Genomic DNA, 19958 nt, shown 5'->3' with positions numbered 1-19958 from the left:
AGACTCTTGAGAGTCCCTTGGACTGCAAGGAGATCCAACCAGTCTATCCTAAAGGAAATCAGTCCTGGGTGTTCATTGGAAGGCCTGATGCTGAACCTGAAACTCCAATACTTTGGCCACCTCATGCGAAGAGTTGACTCATTGGAAAAGACTCTGATGCTGGGAGGGATTGGGGGCAGGAGGAGAAGGGGACGACAGAGGATGAGATGGCTGGATGGCGTCATGGACTCGATGGACATGAGTTTGGGTAAAATCCCTGAGTTGGTGATGGACAGGGAGGCCTGGCGTGCTTCGATTCATGGGGTCGCAAAGTGTTGGACATGACTGAGCGACTGAACTGAACTGAACTGAAGCTGCTTGAGGGATCTTGGATCCCCCACCAGGGACTGAACCTGGGCCCTTGGCAGTGAAAGCATGGAGTCTCAACCAGTGGATCACCAGAGAATTCTCCTGAACAAATTATGTTTTACTGCTGGCAAAATGGTTCGGTATATTTGTTTCTTTGACACGTTTATCAAGGGTCTACTGTGTGCTGTAGGGCAGGGCTTCTCAGCCTTGGCCCTAATATTCAAGGCAGGATCATTCTCAGATTTGGGTCAGCCTGAGCACTGTAGGGTGTGGAGCCGCATCCCTGGCCCCCAGGGTGATAAGCACAGATGTCTGTCTCCCAGACATCACCTGGTGTCTCTAGGGGCCAGAACTGCTCCCGGGTGAGTCCCCTTGCTTCTGCAAAAGAGAGACAAATCTTGTTTCCACCTCATTGCTCCACTGGACTTAATCTGGGTGGGACTGCCATCTAGCTCCTAGGATTTCTGCACCAAGGGTGTGGGGATGCAGAGAACAGTCTTCCTGACCCCATGGACTGTAGCAGCAGCTGCCTTGAGTCTCAAGACTCAACCTACTCCTGGAAGCTTTCTCCAAGGTGCAACTTATGCAAAATCTGTTTAATTGCCTTTTTTTTTTCTTTACTCAATACACTTCTGACAATAATATTCAGAAATATCCTATGGGTGACAGAGGATGCGATGGTTGGTTTGTTGATATCACTGATTCAGTGGACATGAATGTGAGGAAACTCTGGGAGATAGTGAAGGACAGGGAAGTCTGGTGTGCTGCAGTTCATGGGGGTCATAGAGAGTCAGACACAGCTTAGGGACTGAAAAACCACAGCACTCATGTGGGATCAAGCAGCGATTCTCCAGGATACACATCTCATTGGGTTACCTAGAGGAGCCACTGGCTTCTGGGATGAGATGCTGACAGTGACTCCCTTTTTAAAAAAGGCCTTCATTTCCCTCTTCCCCATGCTTCCAGTGGTTCCAAAATAGAATGTTTCTGGATCTTTCCTGTACACTTAGACTGGGTGTGGGGTCAGTTTTGAAGAGGCTGTGCAGGGCCTCCCTGAGATGGGCACACGGGATGGGAGGGAAGGACCCAGACCATCTAAGAAGACCTACGGGCCATGTTAGATGCTCCTGGAAAACATGACTCCTATTCCTGTGCCAACAGGGATGCTCAGCGTGGGCTTCTCCAAACAGGTCTGTCCCAATCCCCTGAGATGCTTGCTTAATACACAGAACCTGGTAGACTTTCCTGGTGGTCCAGTAGCTAAAACTCTTCTAAGGCAGGGGGCCTGGATTCAATCCGTGGGCAGGGAACTAGATTCTGCATGCTGAAACTTAAGAGTCTGTATGCCGCAACAATAGCAAGAACAAAAAGGACTGCATTTGCCACAGCTGAGACCCAGCACAGCCAGATAAGAAAGTAAACACGAAATGCAGAACTAGCAGCACATGCATGCTCAGTGGCTCAGCTGTGTCCTGCTCTCTGGGACCCCATGCACTGTAGCCCACCAGACTCCTCTGTCCGTAGGATTCTCCAGCCAAGAATACTGGAGTGGGTTACCATTTCCTCCTCCAGAAGATTCTCCAGCCAAGAATACTGGAGTGGGTTACTGTTTCCTCCTCCAGAAGATCTCTCCAGGGATCGAACCTGCATCTCTTGTGTCTCCTGCATTGGCAGGTGGGTTCTTAACAACTGAGCCACCTGAGAAGCCTGCAGAACCAGTAAGGGGCTCACTAAATAAATTCACGAGAATGCCTGGACTTGACCAATGTTTCTCAAACCCTTTGGGGTGTGGAGCAGCAACCCTGGTCCCTACCCACTTGATGCCAGGAGCATCCTTCAGTCCCAACATCCAAAAATATCTCCAGATATCACCTAGTGTCCCCTGATGGGGGCAAGGTTTCCTCTGTTGACAACTACCAACCTAAGTGAATTTTCAGAGTTTATTGGGGGGGAAGGTCGGAAGGTATCAGGGATAAAGACCCTCAGATGACTTCAACAGCAGCCCAGATGGGGACCACTTCATCCTCCTCGCTGAGCTGGGGGCCACCAGCCCATCCTTGCTCATCGCAGACAAGGAGGGAACAGGTTTAACTGGCATCGTGGAGCACTAAGACTTTGCTGAGGGACTTCCCTGGTGGTCTGGTGGTTAACACTCCATGTTTTCACTGCAGGGGGAGCGGATTCTGTCCCTGGTCAGGGGACTAAGGTCCTGTATGGTATGCAGCCAAAAAAAAATTTTTGCCAAAAGCACATTCCAGAAGGTTGGTAAAGTCTTAGATTTTTCTCTCTGAAGAATTCTTGCTTGAATGGATTGGCATAAACTGAGACTGATATAGAGGTGAGCTGGGGGAGGAGAAGTGGCAGGAGGGTCCGTAAAGACCCGAGATGCCAAGACTCCTGCCAGACCTGGAAACTGATGATTCACTTTTGAACATGCCTGCACTTCACAGAGGCTGCTCAATCAGACCCCTCTGCTTGGCTGGAAGACTTGACTGAACTCAAGCCTGCGGTGGACAGATCCTAAGGCACTCCAAAATCCCACATCCTAGAGGTCATGCTCTGCGTAATCCCCTCCTGGCGGTGTGCGGCTTAGACCAGAGACTCCTAACCAACAGAATAGATGGTGACCATCATTCCTGAAACTGAGCCATGTTACCTAAGTTTCCAACCTGGGAGCTGAAGCCAGCCAGACTTCCTCTCTCCTGCCACTAGGGTGAAGCAAGTGTTGACAGCAATACCTGGGGAGTTGTGGAACGTTAGCTATTGACACCCAGAGGTGTCCACGTCTGAATCCCCAGAACCCGTGAGTACGGTTCCTTACATGGCAAAAGGGACTTTGCAGGCAGGATTATGAAGGACCTTGAGACAGAGATGATCCTGGATCACCCAAGGAGGGGATGTCCTGTGTCGTCACGAGGAGGCAGAGAGCACTTTGACACAGACAGCAGGGGAGAGGCTTGTGTGTGAAGAGAGAGGCAGAGACTGCGGTGCTGTGGTCACAAGCCAAGGACACCGAGACTCGGAAGCTGGAAGAAGCAGGACTTTCCCCTGGAGCCCCTGGAGGCGGCAGGGCCCTGGCAGACACCTTGCTTTTGGACTGGACCAACTGATTCCATGCTCTTGCTTCTAGAACTAAGAGGGTCAATGCGTGTTGGTTTAAGCCCCTGAGTCTATAGTATGACAGCAGCCCCAGGAAATGAATACAGGAAGCCCTGGGGGGCACAGAACTAAGGGAGGTTAGGCCTTGACTTACCACACCATAAAGACTAAACTCTGCAGATGGTCTGTGGGCAGAAGCAAATGAGGCCTTGGCTGAGACCCTGAGCAGAGGCCTCAGCTGAGTCTCACTGGTTTCTGACCCACAGTCACTAGGAAGGAACCAGTTCTGAACCACTCAGTTTGTGGCAACTTTTGCTTTTGTTTTTGGCAGCACCCCATGGCTTGCTGGATCTTAGTTCCCAGAGCAGAGATCGAACCCAGGCCCTCAGCAGTCAGTGGGTAGTCTGAAGCACTGGACCGCTGGGGAAGTCTATTGTCTCAGTTTTAAAAAGGGACCATTTCCTCAGGCAGGTAGCTGGAGTCACGTAAATGCCAGTCCACCCTTCTGTGGGACACTGCCAGGACCTGCCTCCCCTCTGCTCTGCTCGAGCGCTCATGCCCACAGTAGCATGGGGGACAGACTCTTCCCCCTGAACTTCCTTTGTGACCTACTGGCCACCATCCAAGGGGCAGGGAACATGGGGAGGTCACCTCAGCAGGACAGAGCAGCTCAAGGTCACCAGAGGCTGAGTACACCCACTGGAAGCCACAGAGGTCATGGCCAAAGAAAGTGGTATGGCCCCAAAGCATTCCCACAGCCCAGCGACCCGGGGGAGTCGAGTGCAGGCCTGACACCCCCTGCACCTACACCACAAGTCAGCCTCTGGATAGGGAGTGAGCCAGACCCATCCACACCTGGATTTAGCCCAAGGGGGTCCCCAGTCTGACTTCTGGCCTCCAGGATGGAGACACTGTGTGTAGTTAAAGGCCACAAATTTGTGAGATTGTCTTCAAGGTGACAGGGAAGGCACACACAACCTGGGTCAATGGTTCAGGGTGACCCATGCAGGGTCCACGCTGGGGGTTCCTGGAAGCTCTAGGAGGTGAGGGGGTGGGGGCAGAGTGGCACTGAGAGGTCCACATGGAGGCCAGCAGAGGTCACGATGTCTATTTATTCCCCACACGTTATCTCGTCATCACCGTAGCACTCATGAGTTAGGACGCCTCGTGGGATGTGTGTGGGGCTGTCTCTCTACAAGTTACCTACACACACGGTACTGGTACGGTGTCACCTCCCACACGACCCGACACCATCAGGGAGCCTCCAGAGATCCCATCGCCAACACTGTGGCCCGAGCTGCGGTGCCAGGGACCCTCTCCACCCTGCCCTGGGCTGCAGGAACATCCACGGTGGCTGCCCGGTGATCTCAGGCCCAGGCAGGTGGCCATCAGGGACCCCCGTAGCCCCAACCCCCAAGCAGGAGAGCCCGCTGAGGATGCAGGCAAGCCAGGCCAGCAGGACCACCACCTGTGGACAGAGGGCAGTGGCTGGGATACACAGCCAGGCTGCGACAGGCTCAGGAGCCAGCTCAAAGGTCATGAGAAGGCCCCTCACAGTCTGTCAATTGTGAGCACTGGGAAAAGCATGGCGATCAGACCCGAGTCCATCCGAGCACTGGACTGGAATTTAAGTCCCAGAAATGGGTTGTGTGCACCCAAGACGTCTGCTTCGGCCCCCGCTGGGCGCAGAAACTGCCTCTGGGGCTCTTGCAACTGGAGTTCCTCGTCTGAGAACCCAGGTCTGCTGGGCCGGGCTGGCTGGCAGTGAGCTCGCTTGAGCAGGGGTGGCCAGGGAGGCCACGGTCAACTCAGAAAGCGGCTTCTCGGGGGCTGGGAGGCCCTGCAGACAGACTGGGAAGGCAGGCAGGGGCTGAAGAAGGGGCTTCGGGGCCACGGCATCCCACAGGCCACTTCTCGGAGAGCGGTGAGAAGACCACCCCCACCTCAGAATGTTCTAGAAAATACTTTAGTGACCAGGTCTTCAGGGCAGGGGGCCAGGAGGGAGACGGGTGCTGGTCTGCACTCACAGCTTGCTGGCTCTGTTTCAAGAAGGATCTGGGGGCCGTGAGAGAGTATAAAAAGGGAGGGAGGGGAGGAAGTAAAAGTAAACATCATAAAAATCCGGCTTAACATGCAGGTCCAAGTTCTTTTTCTCTCGTGGGCGATCCAATGGGAGGAGACGGAAAAGGTCAAGAAGGCTTCCTGTAGGCCGGGAAGGACCCGATGGCGCTGGGCAGGCTGGAGGGAGAAACACCTGAGTGGGCCCACCCGGCAAGAGACCTGAGGGCCCAAGGTGCCCCCCAGCCCCGGGGACTCACGGGGCAGTCACTCCTGTTGGTCATCATTGCTGGCACTGGGAGTCCGACTCCTGATCTGACTGCGGAGCTGCTCTATCAACTCTGGGTTCTGTTGCTGCATCTGCTGAGCGAACTGCTGGCCCCTGCAGGTGGGGGCAGGGGAGGCGTGCCTGGGCTCAGCCAGGTCCAAGGCACCCACCCAGCCGCCTCTCCCTACCTGACGTGCCCCTGGAGGGCAGAGGGACCACTCCCTGGAGGATGAGGCCCCACAGAGCACCTGGGGACCTTGGACCCTGCCCCACCCAGGAGCCCCACCTGGCAGGTCTACTCACGCCTGGATGAGACTGGCCAGGTCATTCTGCGAGGGGCTGGTGCCGGGAGTCCCCAGGGGGTTGTGGCCGCCTGAAATCATGCCGGACATGCTGCAAAGAGAGTCCTGGACTTGAAGACGGCTCAGCCCCCTTTTCCCGCTGCGGCCCTGCTTGACCCTTCCCCTCTGCTGGCAAGAGACATTACCTGGGACCCAACTCCCCCTGACCCCACCCTTCTGACTGTAACCTGTCAATTTCACCAACTTTCCCAGGAACATCCATTTTTGACTTAAAAACAGTGATTCTCAGTGGGGCAGTGCTGCCCCCCAGGGACACCGGGGCATACCAGTGACACATAAGACCATAGAATCTCTGAGTCTACTGATGTGGAAACACCGTCAGGCCGATCCACAGACGGGTGACTGCTAGTCAGGAGCTGGGAGACAACGATCATGCGGGTGGGGCTTCATTTTGGGGTGATGGACGTTCTGGAATTAGATTGTAGTGACCAACTACAGGACATTATAAGCGTACTTAATGCCATGGAACTACAAACCTTAAAATGGCTAAAACAAGAAACTGTATACATCTTTTACCACAATAATTTTTAACCACAAGGTCCAAAGAAGAGAGGACTTCCCTAGTGGTCCAGTAGTTAAGAATTTGCCTTGCAATCCAGGATTTGTAGGTTCAATCCCTGCTGGGGAACTAAGATCCCACATGCCATGGAGCAACTAAGCTCATGCACTGCAGCTACTGAGCTCGCATGGAACAACTAAGAGTCCACACACTGTGATGAAGATCCTGAGTGCTGCAACTAAAACCACAGCCAAAGAAATATTTCAAAAAGACCCAAAGGAAAACAGTGGTCACTTACAGCTGCTGAACCTGGGGACTGTTCATCAGGTTTGATGCCTGAAGAAGAGAACAGACCTGTCAGATGGGGCAGGCTCCCCAACGCACCCTGCCACTGACAAGGTTACCCTGTGAGCACCATAGGCCTCCAGTCCAGCACCTGGAGCGCCCACCTGCCTCTTCCTCAGGCCTCACCACGCCTAATGCGCTGCAACCCTCCCCCTACTTTCATCCTGTCTGGACACTCATCTTAGGAGATTCCAGGCACCTTGTCACCACCCCGGACAGGGGACGCCCCAGAAGAGTTGGTCCCAGTTCTCCTCTGAGGATAAACGATGACACCTGGGAATCTCCCCTGCACTGATCTCCTCCCCAGCCAAGTTGGGACTATCTCCTCTGGGCCAATTTTAAGACAAACATGAGCAGAGGTCAGGGAGGTAACTTCCAGGTTGTGGCTCTTTCCACAAAGGGCAAGACAGTGCTACCACCTGGCTGTGGCCCATCCACCGCCCTTTGTGGCTGTCTCAGGTCACAGTCGTGCGAGCACCAGGCATGGCTGGGTACTAATAGCACTGCACAAAGCCTCGGGGGGCTGGGATCATTGACCCTGATGGACGAGGCCAAAGGAGTGGCCACTGCCAGCTGCTTTCCCTGGCTGGGTGTCCTCCTGCCTTGTGGCCATCTGTCCCTGGATGAGAGCGGAGGCCCAGCTACGTCATGGGAGGCCGGACACATCTCACCGGGGCAGAGACATTTCTCTGGCAGCTGGGGCTCCTCTTCCTGATGGTCTGAGACCCTGGGGCCCCTGGAGCCAGCAGTGAGCCCTGAGGACCAGCAAGACCACCTGGAATCGCACAGGTGTGTGGACACGCCAGGTGCCTGCTCCCGGGGGAGGCCCCGTGCAGAACACGTGCCTCTGCACAGAAGATGGCCTTTCTCTGGGGGCCCCACACCCTGCTGAGTCTCATCTGCACCTCAGGGAGCAGGTGTAGCCACTCTGTAGTCACCGTAGCCACAACGAGAAGGGGTTCAGCTGGGGGTGCATGGCTGGGAGAGGTGGGCTCAGTCTGTCCCCTGTGCTTGACACTGAGGAGTCTGACAGAGGATGCTGCAGGTACCCCCACCCTGGGACGTCTGTGGCTGTTCTGACCGTAGGCAGGGGCAGCGGGGGCAGGCGAGGCCATTACCATGCTCATGAAGCTCGGGTTGTTCAGCAGGCCTGCAATATCAAAGCTGCCAACACCTCCTGTCTGTGGATGAGAACAGCCCTGGTCAGTGGTGCCAGGACACAGGACCTCGACGGCTAGTCCCCAGGAAGTGAGGGGTAAGGTTTCCCATGGGGGGGCGTGCTGGAATCCTGGGCGTCCCTGCAGCTCAGGCGGTCCAGGCCTGCAGCCAGAGGGAGTTTTGTAGGAGGAAACACCATGTGTGGGTCACCCAGAAGGAGCTCAGCGTGTTAACCTCAGCTTTTACTTTGACGCTGACTGAGAAGGGACAGTGCCCCCCGAGAGTAGCAAGTCCTTAAGAGACAGTAACCAACTCATCCACAACTGCACCTTTCACTTGCACACCTCCCAGTGCAGGCCTACATGACCCCTCCTTCACGGGGCCCCCATAGGTGGAGCCACGGTCCCACCCTGGTCACCTCAGATCTTTCACACTAGCTACCCTGAGCCTGCTGGCCCTGAGGGCTGACTCCTCCCCGGTGAACCACAGATAGGCTCTGGTCCCCACCCCCTGAGGAGTGGCTTCCCTGCGTGACACGCCCCCTTCTGTTTCTGGGATCAGCCTCTTCTCTCAAGACAGGACCCTGCTGAACAGAGGACCAGCCCCCAGCACCAGAGGGTCTCCACACCCGGTTCAGGCCTTGCCCTCCAACCCAGCTGCCCCGCCCCCAACTGCTGTCCCACGGGACTCACGGGACTGGGTGCCTCTCTCAGCCGCAGCTCAGCCACCTTGAGGTTGGACTTGTAGGTCTCATTGTCAGGATCCAGCTCCAGGGCCTTTCTGTAGTAGGCCACAGCCTCCGTGTGCTTGTTCAGGCTGGAGAGCGCCAGGCTGCAGATGGAGGGACAGAGGGCATGGGGGAGGATCCGGGAGGCAGCCCCAGTTCTCGTGGTGGGGGGGGTCAGAACCCTACACCTCCCTGCTTGGCAGAGCTGGTCTCAGGTGCATCCCTGGACCACCCAGGATTTTATGCCAAGGAGGACCCTCAGGATGGGCTGCAGGCCAGGACACCAGCCAGCCACCCCCAACATCCACAGAGGGAAGTGCTAGAGACAGTTATAAAACCCACCTCCACTGATGACCCCCCGAGTGCCAGGTGGGGTGCACCCCGAACCCCATGGGGAGAGATGCTCTGCCTGGGACCCTCCCCAGCCTCACCCATGTCTCTGCATCTGCTATCCATCTGTGTTCTTCACAAAAAGCTAATTAAACTAAATGACACAGCTATTTCCTGATAGTCTGGTGGCTGAGATGCTGAGCTCTCAATGCAAGCGACCTGAGTTTGATCCCTAGTCCAGGAACTAGATCCCATATGCCCCAACTGAGAATTCACAACTAAAAGATCCCATATGCCCCAACTAAGACCTATTACAGCCAAAGAGGTATTAAAAAAAGAAAAATCAGCTAAATGACATCTCCTCCTGACTTTTGTGAGCCTCCCGGGGAAATCGCTAAGCCCAGGGAGGGGTCATAAGAACTGTGACTTACGCTGGGAGATCAGAAGCTCAGGTGTCAACCTGGACTTGGGATGGTGTGGGGCTTCGTCCCTAACACAAGCACCCCTGGCAGAGAGTATCTGCGGGGTGAATGGGCAGGCACACTCACCCCATCCTGCCATAGGCCTTGCTGTACGACGGGTCTATGCAGATGGCCCGCTCGCAGTCCTGCACTGCCCCTGCGTAGTTCCCCAGTTTGCTGTAGGCTGCGGCTCTGGGGGAAGACAAGCAGAAAGGTCGGGGAGCCGGCTCCTCCTCGCAGCCCCTCCTCACAGCCCCTCGCCCGGTCTCCCTGGCTACCTGGTGGGGCAGAGGCAGGGTCGCCAAGAGCGGGAGGCCCGGGCAAGCTGAGTGCCCATGCTTGTACCTGCTCACGCTCACTCACGCCTGGCTACCCACCTGGCCAGGTGTGCCATTTAGGATGGCAGCTGAGCCATCGCCACCCCACCCTTGGGTGCCACCACTCTCCCCATTTTCTCCCACAGCCCGCCCAGGCCCCTGGCAGCAACTCCCTCCTCCCCCATACTCCAGGTTGCACCTGTTACAGAAGTAGACGGCATTGGCAGGGTTCAGCTCGATGGCTTTCCCATAGAAGTGCACAGCGGCCTCGAAGTTCTCTACTTTCATCTGCTCATTTCCTGAAGAAAAAGGAAAGAATACATCCTGGGGTCAGAGGCAGCATTCCTGTTTCTCTCGGCTTCCCTGTGAGGGGATGGGGTTTTAGGGCCCAGAACGTAACACTCAAAACCACAGGTCAGGGTGGCGGCAACTGTCGTGGCCCTGACTTTGCCATTTGTGAAGCTAAGCCTCGGATGCCATCACTCTTGCTCACTCCTTCAGAAACAGCCCAGTTTTAATGAGACGGAATTCACATACCGTGAATCCTATCCTTTAAAAGTACATAATTCTGCAGTTTTTAGTATGTGTTGCTGCTGCTGCTAAGTCGCTTCAGTCGTGTCCAACTCTGTGCGACCCCACAGATGGCAGCCCACCAGGCTCCACCGTCCTTGGGATTCTCCAGGCAAGAACATTGGAGTGGGTTGCCATTTCTTCTCCAATGCATGAAAGTGAAAAGTGAAAGTGAAGTCACTTAGTCGTGTCCGACTCTTCACGACCCCATGGACTGCAGCCTACCAGGCTCCCCTGTCCATGGGATTTTCCAGGCAAGAGTACTGGAGTGGGGTGTTACTGCCTTTTCTGTTAGTATGTGCAGAGTGGCCTAATCATCACCACTAACTCCAGAACATTCCATCAGCTGAAATAAGCACCAATAGCTCTCACCACTCCCCAGTCCCTGACAACTAGGAACCCACTCTCTGTGTCTGTGGACCTGCCTGCTCTGCACGTTTCTCGTCAGTGGAGTCACACCCTGTGTGTCCTTCCGTGTCTGCTTCTCTCACTGAGCACCGTGTCCTCAGGGTCCGTCCACATGGTAGTGAGTGTCAGTGCATCACCGCTTTCTGGGACTAAGTGACACTCCCGAGTGTGGAGAGACCACATGTGTGTATCCACTCATCGGCTGATGGGCAACTGGCTGGTTCCGCTATGAGCACAAGTGCACAAGCACCTTTGTGGATGTGTTTGCGCACACCTAGGTGGACCCACTGGGTCATGTGATCACTCTAACCACTTGGGAAGCTCCACAGTGGCCTTGCCATTTACATCCCTCTCACTGAGGGTCTGACTTCTCTGTCTCCACATCCATGCAGAAGCCCCTGACCCCGACTCCAAGGCTGGCTCGCCATCTACTCCGATGGACTGGCTGGCTTCTACTTCCTGCAGCATCTGGAGGCCAGGTTGTGGGGCGCTCCTCACCTTCAGTTTTGAGGCGTTCTGCCTCGGCTGAGTCCTCCTCTGAGGGCGGGGTTTCCTGGGGGCTCCTCAGATCTGGCGGCAGCTCCTGTCCCCAAAGCGAAACTGAGTTGCTGGAGAAGCAGTAGGAAACCACTGTTCCCCTGCCCCACCCAGCTCAGCACCCTTCATGCCTCTGGGGGTGACTCAGCCCTTGTTCTGCAACCGAACCATGGCCCCGTGGGACGTGAAGGCTCACCTTGCCCGTGGCAGCTGCTTCAAATATTTCCGGAAGAGTCTGGGGGAGCGCAAGGTCACTGTCCTCCACCGTCACCCCGAAAGCGGTCTCCAGGCACTGGATGGCAACTGCCAGGGGAATGGAGGTGCGCTCTGCTGACCCCAGCCCCGAGCCTGCGATCCTGGCAGGCAGGATTTGAGCTTCCCTTCTTGGGCCAGCTTGCCAAGGCCTCGGAATGCATCAGTTGTGGTTCTGATTCCTCAGGGAAGTGGAGGACGGACCTACCCCTTGAGCCCTGAGGCTGGGAGGAGAGGGGATGGTGCTATCCCTGCCTAGCAATGAGCAGATGGTGACCTCAGGGCTGTCTGTGGGGTCACAATCCTGGAGCCCCTGGGGTGGTCCGACTGCTGGGTCTGGCCTGGGGTCCCCAACCTCATTTCCATCTTTGGTGGGTAAGGACACACATTCAACGGGGGGATTCAGAACCCTAGGGGCCTGCGCCTCACTGTAAGAGGAAGTGACAGAAAACCAGCAGGAGACCCAGTGTCCCTCCCTGTGCAAGAGGACGGGGACCAGCCCATCACACTCACCCCACAAAGCTCCTTGGCACTGATGGGGGAAGGGAGGAAGAGGATGGGGGAAAGTAGCTGGCAGCAGGGGGCAGAGGACCCAAGCTTCAAGCAGGAAGGAGACCAGGGACCCCCCCCACATACCTTCCAGGCTTTCCTGGGCATCAGACGAGAGCTCCCCATGCCGGAGCTGGTCGTGCAGGAAGCGGATGATGGCGTAGGCCAGACGCTTCTTGTTGTCCATCGTGAGGTGGGAGGACACACGCCTGGGAGCTTCAGGACCTGCAGACATAGGAGACAGGCCTGGGGGCTTCAGGATCTGCGGACACGGTCCAGGGCATGAGGACAGGGTGGCAAGGACAGCCAGGCCTTTCCCTCTCTGCCCCCACATCCACCATCTTGTACCTTTCGCCCCAGACCATCCAGGCCCCAACACACCCCACCCTGCAGGAGCCACTTGAACTCACTGGCTAGCTGTATCTGCTCAACGAGAGAGTCAGGAAAGTTAATTCTCCCCATTTCACATAGGGGACACAGGCCACCCAGAGCCCCTGGCAGTCCTGCCTGATTCCTGCCCCAGGGTGACATGGCCCTGGGCCCAGCGGTCATCACTCCTCACCAGCTGGATGGGGTACACAGGGCTCCCCAGGGACACAGAGTGGGCCACAACCCCACCTGCTGCTTCTCTACGCTCAAGACAAGAAAACATTCTGACATTCTGAGTTCCAAACACTGGGGGAACAAGCACTGTCCATGACGGTCAGACAGGACCAGCGGGTGGGCCTGAGCAGACCAAAGGCCCGGAGGGCATTGACTCCCTCGCTTCCAGGCCGCCCAAGGGCTCCTCTGGGTTCTACCATACCCTGCTGTATTCCTAGGCCTTGTGTGACCCTTCCCAGGACACCCTGGTGACACTTATGGTTGTCATGGCTGGGAAGGCAGGCCCCCACAGTGCCATGATGTCCCAGGTACTTCACATCCCTGCAGCTTTGGCCCCTGCAGGGGACCACCTCCCAGTCAGAGAATAAACAGGCTCAGAGGGGGCAGCCATGCTTGCCAGGGCTGCGCAGGGCTGACCTGGCAGCTGGGATGTGCAGTGTGAAATATCTTGGTTCCCCTAACATGCTCCCATGGGGTGAACAGCCTGTGTGGCCTAGAAATCGAGGGGCGGCCTTCCAGCCAACTTATCACTAACCCATCACTGGCCAGCAACAGGTAAATCAAACTAGAGCAAGTCCTAAGCCCGAGGCTTTGCACACTGGCTGAGAGCAGGTGGGTGCTGTACACCCTCGGCCCTCAGGTTCAAGACACGTGACCCTGGAGGCACTTAGGGCCCTGTTTCCAGTTTGCAGAAAACGACATCGCTGACAGCTTAAAGAAAGGAAAGAAGCCATACACAAAAGGCCACACAATGTGCGATTCCACTGATAGGAAATGTCCAGAACAGGCAAATCCACAGACACAGAGAGTGGGTCCCTGGTTGTCAGTGACTGGGGCTTCTTTCGGAATGTTCTGGAAGTAGAGGTGACAGCTGCACAGCACTGTGAATGTACTGAAGTCTACTCAATTTTATAGGATGTGAAGATCTCAATGACTAAAAAGTGAACTTGAAGAAGCGGTGTTTTATGCAGCTGGACAGGGCATCTTGGCCATCAGGGTGGGGGAAGTGGAATGACTTTCCTCCCCCATTTCTGGACATAATGAGCCTTTACCAAGCAAGTGCCTTTGGCTCAAGCATATCCCTGGAACTGGGAGGTCTAAGGTCAGGACGGGCCAGGGCACGGAGGGCAGACAGCCAGCACTGCAGCCACAGGATCTTAGGAACAACAGAGAGGGACCAACCCACACAACTCACTTGCTCAGAGGACAGTGAAGCCCCCAACACTGAGTCATATTCCCCAGCTGAACCAGCAAGCTGCCACCCAAAATGTCAACTATGTTCTGGTTTTTCAGTTGCTCAGTCGTGTCCTACTCTTTGCGACTCCATGGACTGCAACACACCAGGCTTTCCTGTCTTCACCATCTTCATCACCTGGTTTTTATAGGTATTTGTTTTGCAAACAGCAGCTTCATTCACCATAGCCAAAAGGAGGACACAACCCAATGTCAGTGGATGGATGATGGATCAATAAATGTGGTCCCTCCACATAGTGGAATATTACTCAGCCTTAAAAAGAAAGGAGGTTCTGACACCTGCTACAACCTGGACAGACCTCGAAGACATGCTGCTCAGTGAGAGAAGCAGACACAGAAGAACAAATACTGTTTTGCTCTACTCATAGGACGTCCCTGGAGGAGTCAGATTCACAGAGACAGAAGTAGATGGCGGGGCCAGGGGCTAGGGGAGTGGAGTCAGTGTTTAATGAGGTCAGAGGTTCAGCTCAGGAAGATGAGAATGCTCTGGAGATAATGGTGGGAATGGTTGCATGACAATGTGAATGTGCTTAACACCACTGAGCTGTGCGCTTTGAAACAGTCAGGATGGTGAATTTTACATTACGTGTATCCTACTGTTGGCAACCCACTGCAGTACTCTTGCCTGGAGAATCCCATGGACGGAGGAGCTTGGTGGGCTACAGTCCACGGGTCGCAAAGGGTCAGACACGACTGAGTGACTTCACTTTCACTGTAATTAGAAAAAAACTTGTTTTCAAAGCTCAAAGTGGTCCTCTTAGGATGCAGACACCTCTGAGACCCCAGGACCATAGTCCTTTCACATATTCTGCTCTAAACCAAGGGTCAAGGGCCACACCTGGCAGCCACCCATTTAGCTGAAAAAGTCTTCTGTATTCATATGCTACAGAAGTGCCTCCGTAACATGCTTGGTTTTCCTCACTGCCCCCGAACCCCAGAGAATTTACCACCTGGCCTTCATGTTTACCAGCTCACCCCCCACCCCCCTGCTGACTTCTCACTGAAATGGATGGAAGGGTGTCAGGGTCTCCCAGAGGGCAGTCACATGTCAATAGGTGACATGGTAAGGCCACAGGACTGGGTAGCTGGGGCTCTCCCATGTGTTCCAGGTAGCACTTTGGGGCATGCTCCCCGCCCCCCCCCCGTCAGACCCATGGGAGGCAGCACTAGGTCACTGAGATTCATGCTGGGCTGGGAGGGTATTGGATGGTGGTTGGGGAGGGGTCTGCTTTCCCGCCCAGGGAATAAATGTGGCCTCTGTGACAACAGGCATTCACTTAAGAAAACAAAGAGGCAACCTGATGTGACCAAGCTGCAAGGACGGAGGGAGTGACTCTGAGGGGCTGCTGGGGGTCCAGGGAGTTGAGAGATGAAGTCACATGTGTTCCCTGCACACTCTCAGTTCTTCCAGCCCCGCCCCCCGCCATACCCCAGGACCTTCGCGTGTGCTGCTAATAGCCCTCTCCCCTGACAGATGCCTCCCTTGAGGCCACTGCTGCCTGGTTTCCCACTTCTAGGGCTTCTTCTGGTCTATGACAGGACCTTCTCCCAAGGTTTGGCCCCCAATCTGATGCACTGAGCGCCAAGACCAGGGCCCTGGAGCCCACCCAGGGATGATGCTAGCCTCTGCAGTCTTAATGCCTCAGGCCCAGCAGTCTCCATCTGAGGCCAGCTCCACGTCACCCCCTGCCCCAGGGCTGGGATGCTCTGTGTCCCATCTGAAGGGGGCCCAGTGGATGTCCTCACTCTCTCCTATAAAACAGGGTAACGGAGGCTGCTGGGAGATTCCAGCACCTCATGCAGGTGTCTCCCCCAGGCTCTACAGACATGGGGGGCTGGGGAGAATGTGCACTAAAGGGTGTTTAATAGCGCCCTCTGCATCCATCTCTGGGAGAGGGGGTGGGGTGGGGTGGGATGGGACAAGACTGGGTTCCATCACCATGTGACCTCTGAGGTCCTGGGACGCTGATCATATTTAAATACACACCTGAGTGGAAGGGCGGGGAGGTGACCCACTGTGGGGAGGTGACACGGGGCCCTCCTGTTCACACTGTGTGACCATCGGGAATTTATTGTGGTGTCCAGTGTGAGCAGGCATCAAACCCAATATTTTTCTCAAATGTGAATGCAGGGGCCCTCCCCCTTGGCATAGCTGACACGGGGTCAGGTCACTGTGCAGGGGGCATCCTGGGAGCTGTGAGAAATGGGGCAGCATCCCTCTCCCTCACACCCTCGATCCCGGGAAAATCCCCCCAACCTGCCCAGGGTGTTGCCAATCACAAAAGTCTCTAGATGTCACCAAACCCCCAGTTGAAAGTCACTGATACACACCAAGTGGAAAAAATAAAGGGCAGATTTTCTGGCCAAATGACTCGGCTGCGAACTTTCAGCGAATCCTGCATTCGCTGAGTATTCTGGGTTACATGCGGCTTCCCAGGTGGCTCAAATGGTAAAGAACACACCTGCCAATGCAGGAGACAGAAGAGATGCAGGTTCGATCCCTGGGTCAGGAAGATCCCTGGAGGAGGGCACAGCAACCCATGCCAATATTCTTGCCTGGAGAATCCCATGGACAGAGAAGCCTGGACAGCTACAGTCCATACGGCTGCAAACAATCAGACATGACTGAAGCAACTCAGCACGCATGCACGCTGGGTTTCAGGACTACAGACAGGAGACTGCGAGTCTGCAGTGGGACTGGCACCTGCTGGACACAGGCGGTCCATGCAAGTGGCCATTCTCCTCCCTCCGGATGGTCCGCATCACCTTCCTGCTCCCAGCAAAGTGAGTCCAGAAACGCTGGCACATGCTCTTCCTCAGCTGCTACTGGGCACCAGGGGCTTGGGAACAATTCTGACTTGTCAGGCTTTGGCTGGGGAACAGAATCCTCAGCAGGACCGTTCTCTCTACCAAGAACAGCAAGGGCTTTGTGAAGCCCAGAAGGCTCCAGGGGCACTGGCTGCAGGCATGGGGTACAGGCAGGAGACTGGCTGGGAATGGACAATGGCCCTGGGGTGCGGCTGAGGCCAGGGACCCAGCTCCAATTCCTCCCGGTGCCTTCAGAAGCCCTGCTGGCTCTCCATCCACCTTTCCATTTTCTCACTGAAAACACCCCAGCCTCAGGAATTCCCTGGATGTCCAGTGGTTAAGAATCTACCTGCCAATGCAGGGGACAAGGGTTCGATCCCTGGTCCGGGAAGATCCCACATGTGGCTGGGCAGCTAAGCCCAAGCACCATAACAACTGCACCCGTGAACTGCAACTACTGAAGCCCAGGTGCCCTACAGCCCTTGCTCTGCACCAAGGGAAGCCACCACAATGAGAAGCCCACACACCACAACTAGAGAGAACCCCCGCTATCTGCAACTAGAGAAAGCGCATGCATAGCAACAAAGACTCAGTGCAGCCAAAAATAAACAAACAACAACAACAAAAACTTATAAAAAAGACTATAGCTCTCAATACAGGGCAGCACTTAACCCGATTTAGGGCCACTCACCCTTCCAGGAAGACTTAATTATAAAGCCCTGAATGAAATCCTTGGAGTGCCCAGCACTTACAGGCCTGAGCTGTATACTGTACCCACACTCGCTTATTTCAGGGGTCAGCAAACATCTTCTGAAAAGAAGGGCCAGGTTGAGGACGTTCAGCTTCCCAGGGTCCTGGTAACGTGTGTGGATCCAGTGGGTTCTATCCCACAAAACCTCATCCACAAAAACAAGGCTGCAGGGACTTCCCTGTGGTCCAGTGGCTAAGCCTCCATGTTCCCAGTGCAGGGGGTCCTGGTTCCATCCCTGGTCAGGGAACGAGATCCCTCCCCCACAAAAGAGGCTGCAGTGGAATTTGGCCCCCTGGTCACCATTTGTTTAATCGAACTCCCACTGTACAGCATAAAAAACTGAGGCCCAGAGGGATGGGAGCAACCTCCAAGGTCATCCAGGGAAGATGCATATCAGCAGTTTTGAACCTGTGCAACCTGATTTCTAGAGCTCCAAACTCCAAAATACCCTTCCTCACCCACAAAAGTGGACACCCACACCAAACCTTGCATGTGATTTCTTGGAGGTTCACACCCTTCACCCCTTCTGGAGACCAGAAGCTGATGTTACTTGGCCCTAGGGTGAGGGCCACTAGTGAAAAACCACTAGTCTGAGGTAGGATGTACTTAAGCACTGTGGACATTGAGGGCCATACTGTTCTCCGTGGGGCCATCCTGGGCACTGTGGGATGTGGAGCAGCATCCCTGGTCACCAGCCCCTTGATACCAGGAGCGCCCCTGGCTGTGACAGCCATAGACGTCCCCAGACATGGCCCGTGTTCCCTGAGAGGACAGAATGCCTGGCCTAGGGAGAGAAAAAGCAGACAAAACAAATAACCAGGGAGAGAAACAAAAGAAAACGGGAAACGTTCCTGGGTGGAGATGCAGAGTGCTCAAGCATTTCCTGGCATCTGATAACAAAACCATCTGTCCTCTAGGAAACTCTAGACAAGTAGCAAGAACCTAACGAAAGAGGGTTCCAAGTGTACTTAACCTCATGACCTTAAGAGACATATACTTCTACAGCCCCTATTCGTGGCAGAAAAGGGTGGTGGAGGGGGCAAACGACTTGCCCAAGCTCACAGAGCCAGCGAGAGGTGGACGAGCCGGTCCTCAGCGCTGGATTTCGCCCCAGTCTCTGGCACAACAGGCAGAGGTCGTCCTCGTGAAATCGGACTAACCGCTGCTGATCTCTTGGAGCTGTCACTTCGCGCTGGGGGCCCTGCGGCTTTAGTCCTCTCCGGAAGTCCCCCTACTCCATGCTGGGTCTGTGACGACGCCCGTTATACGGAGGGGGAAAAAGGCTCCGAGAAGCCAAGAGGCTGGTCAAGGTCACCCAGGTGGACAGTGAAGGCGCCGGGACAGGGAGCCCCGACTTGAACCCCAAGGACCGGAGCCCCGATTCAAAAAGACCGTGTTTCCGGGACACAGCGGACACCCAGCGAGTGCTCACTGCGTGCGGGGCGCTATGCCTTCCGCTATCCACCCCCGGGCCTCCTAGTCCGCATTTCATACGCCTGGAATCCGGAGGAAGGAAACCTAGGCAGCCAAGGGCTTGCCCTACGCGGTCTGGCCTCAGTTTCCCCTCCGCGCCGCCCACTCACAGCACTCCGCAAATTATGGCGACCCCGGCCCCGGACCGACGTCTTCCTACGGCACAGGAGCCCCAGAGGCCCCAGACGCCCCGAATTGCGGACCTCAGGCCCATTCGGACCAGCGCCGAACCCCCCGACTCACCTCACACAGCCGAACCCGGGACCCACCGACGGCTGCGCCTGCGCACCACAGCACCGCCCGGTCCCGCCCCCCAACTGAGACGCCTGCGCAGAAGGAGCCAGCGCCTCCTGGCTTTCATTCTGCGCAGGCGCGGCAATTATCAAGGCTGGCGTAAGGGGAAATGACGTACTTTAGAGGCTGGGACAAGCTGGTCGTTAGGGCAACTAACCACTACGAGCGAATGGAGGCCGGAAATCAGGACTGACTTGTCCTCTACAGAGGGAATGGAGTGGTGCATCATGGGACGGTGGAGGATTCTTGTGGGTTGGCTGAGTCGTCACGTGGTGCCGAGTCGGCCACGTGGTGCAGCTGCGTTTGGGTATCTGGCGCCCGGAGCATCATAGACGCTCTTTGAATTCGAGCAACTGTTATTTGTTTATTTTTTTTACCCATCCATCCTCCAACAAGTGAATTATGTTATTCATTCAGTCCATCAGAGTAAAGTATAATAATTCACAGATTTTTATTCACCGCAGGTGCCTAGTAGTCAACGAATATG

At 55.4% G+C, this 19958-nt stretch overlaps 1 protein-coding gene across 3 annotated transcripts; it reads right to left on the bottom strand.

Moving 5' to 3' along the window:
* Positions 1 to 4580: 4580 nt before the first annotated feature.
* SGTA (small glutamine rich tetratricopeptide repeat co-chaperone alpha) lies at positions 4581 to 19475 on the bottom strand. 3 transcript variants are annotated; one of them, XM_068980113.1, is made up of 12 exons: positions 19421 to 19475; positions 12376 to 12513; positions 11684 to 11790; positions 11449 to 11533; positions 10172 to 10271; positions 9743 to 9847; positions 8830 to 8968; positions 8098 to 8160; positions 6933 to 6970; positions 6077 to 6166; positions 5766 to 5887; positions 4581 to 5685 (listed from the first exon to the last, which is right to left on the bottom strand). In XM_068980113.1, the coding sequence occupies exons 2-11, from the start codon at positions 12473 to 12475 to the stop codon at positions 5773 to 5775; spliced, it is 942 nt and encodes a 313-aa protein (XP_068836214.1). In that variant the 5' UTR covers positions 12476 to 12513; positions 19421 to 19475; the 3' UTR covers positions 4581 to 5685; positions 5766 to 5772. The 3 variants fall into 3 exon arrangements, 2 of the variants coding, with proteins under 2 accessions (XP_068836214.1, XP_068836215.1); XM_068980114.1 differs by having other exon boundaries at positions 4581 to 5502; XR_011145380.1 differs by lacking the exon at positions 4581 to 5685 and adding an exon at positions 6402 to 6543 and having other exon boundaries at positions 5858 to 5887.
* Between the last annotated feature and the right edge of the window lie 483 nt (positions 19476 to 19958).

The sequence above is a fragment of the Capricornis sumatraensis genome, chromosome 9 (genome assembly GCF_032405125.1).
Source record: "Capricornis sumatraensis isolate serow.1 chromosome 9, serow.2, whole genome shotgun sequence".
Lineage (NCBI taxonomy): Eukaryota > Metazoa > Chordata > Mammalia > Artiodactyla > Bovidae > Capricornis > Capricornis sumatraensis.
This window is presented reverse-complemented; position numbering and strand designations above follow the sequence as displayed.

Bases quoted from the DNA above. Each gene is read 5' to 3' on its own strand.
- SGTA (XM_068980113.1), bottom strand. From the start codon at position 12,475: ATGGACAACAAGAAGCGTCTGGCCTACGCCATCATCCGCTTCCTGCAC. The intron at 9,848-10,171 runs GTGCAACCTGGA...GTCTTCCCCCAG, and splicing joins GCCGTCTACTTCTGTAACAG to AGCCGCAGCCTACAGCAAAC. The intron at 5,888-6,076 runs GTGAGTAGACCT...CCCCACCTGCAG, and splicing joins CTGGCCAGTCTCATCCAGGC to GGGCCAGCAGTTCGCTCAGC.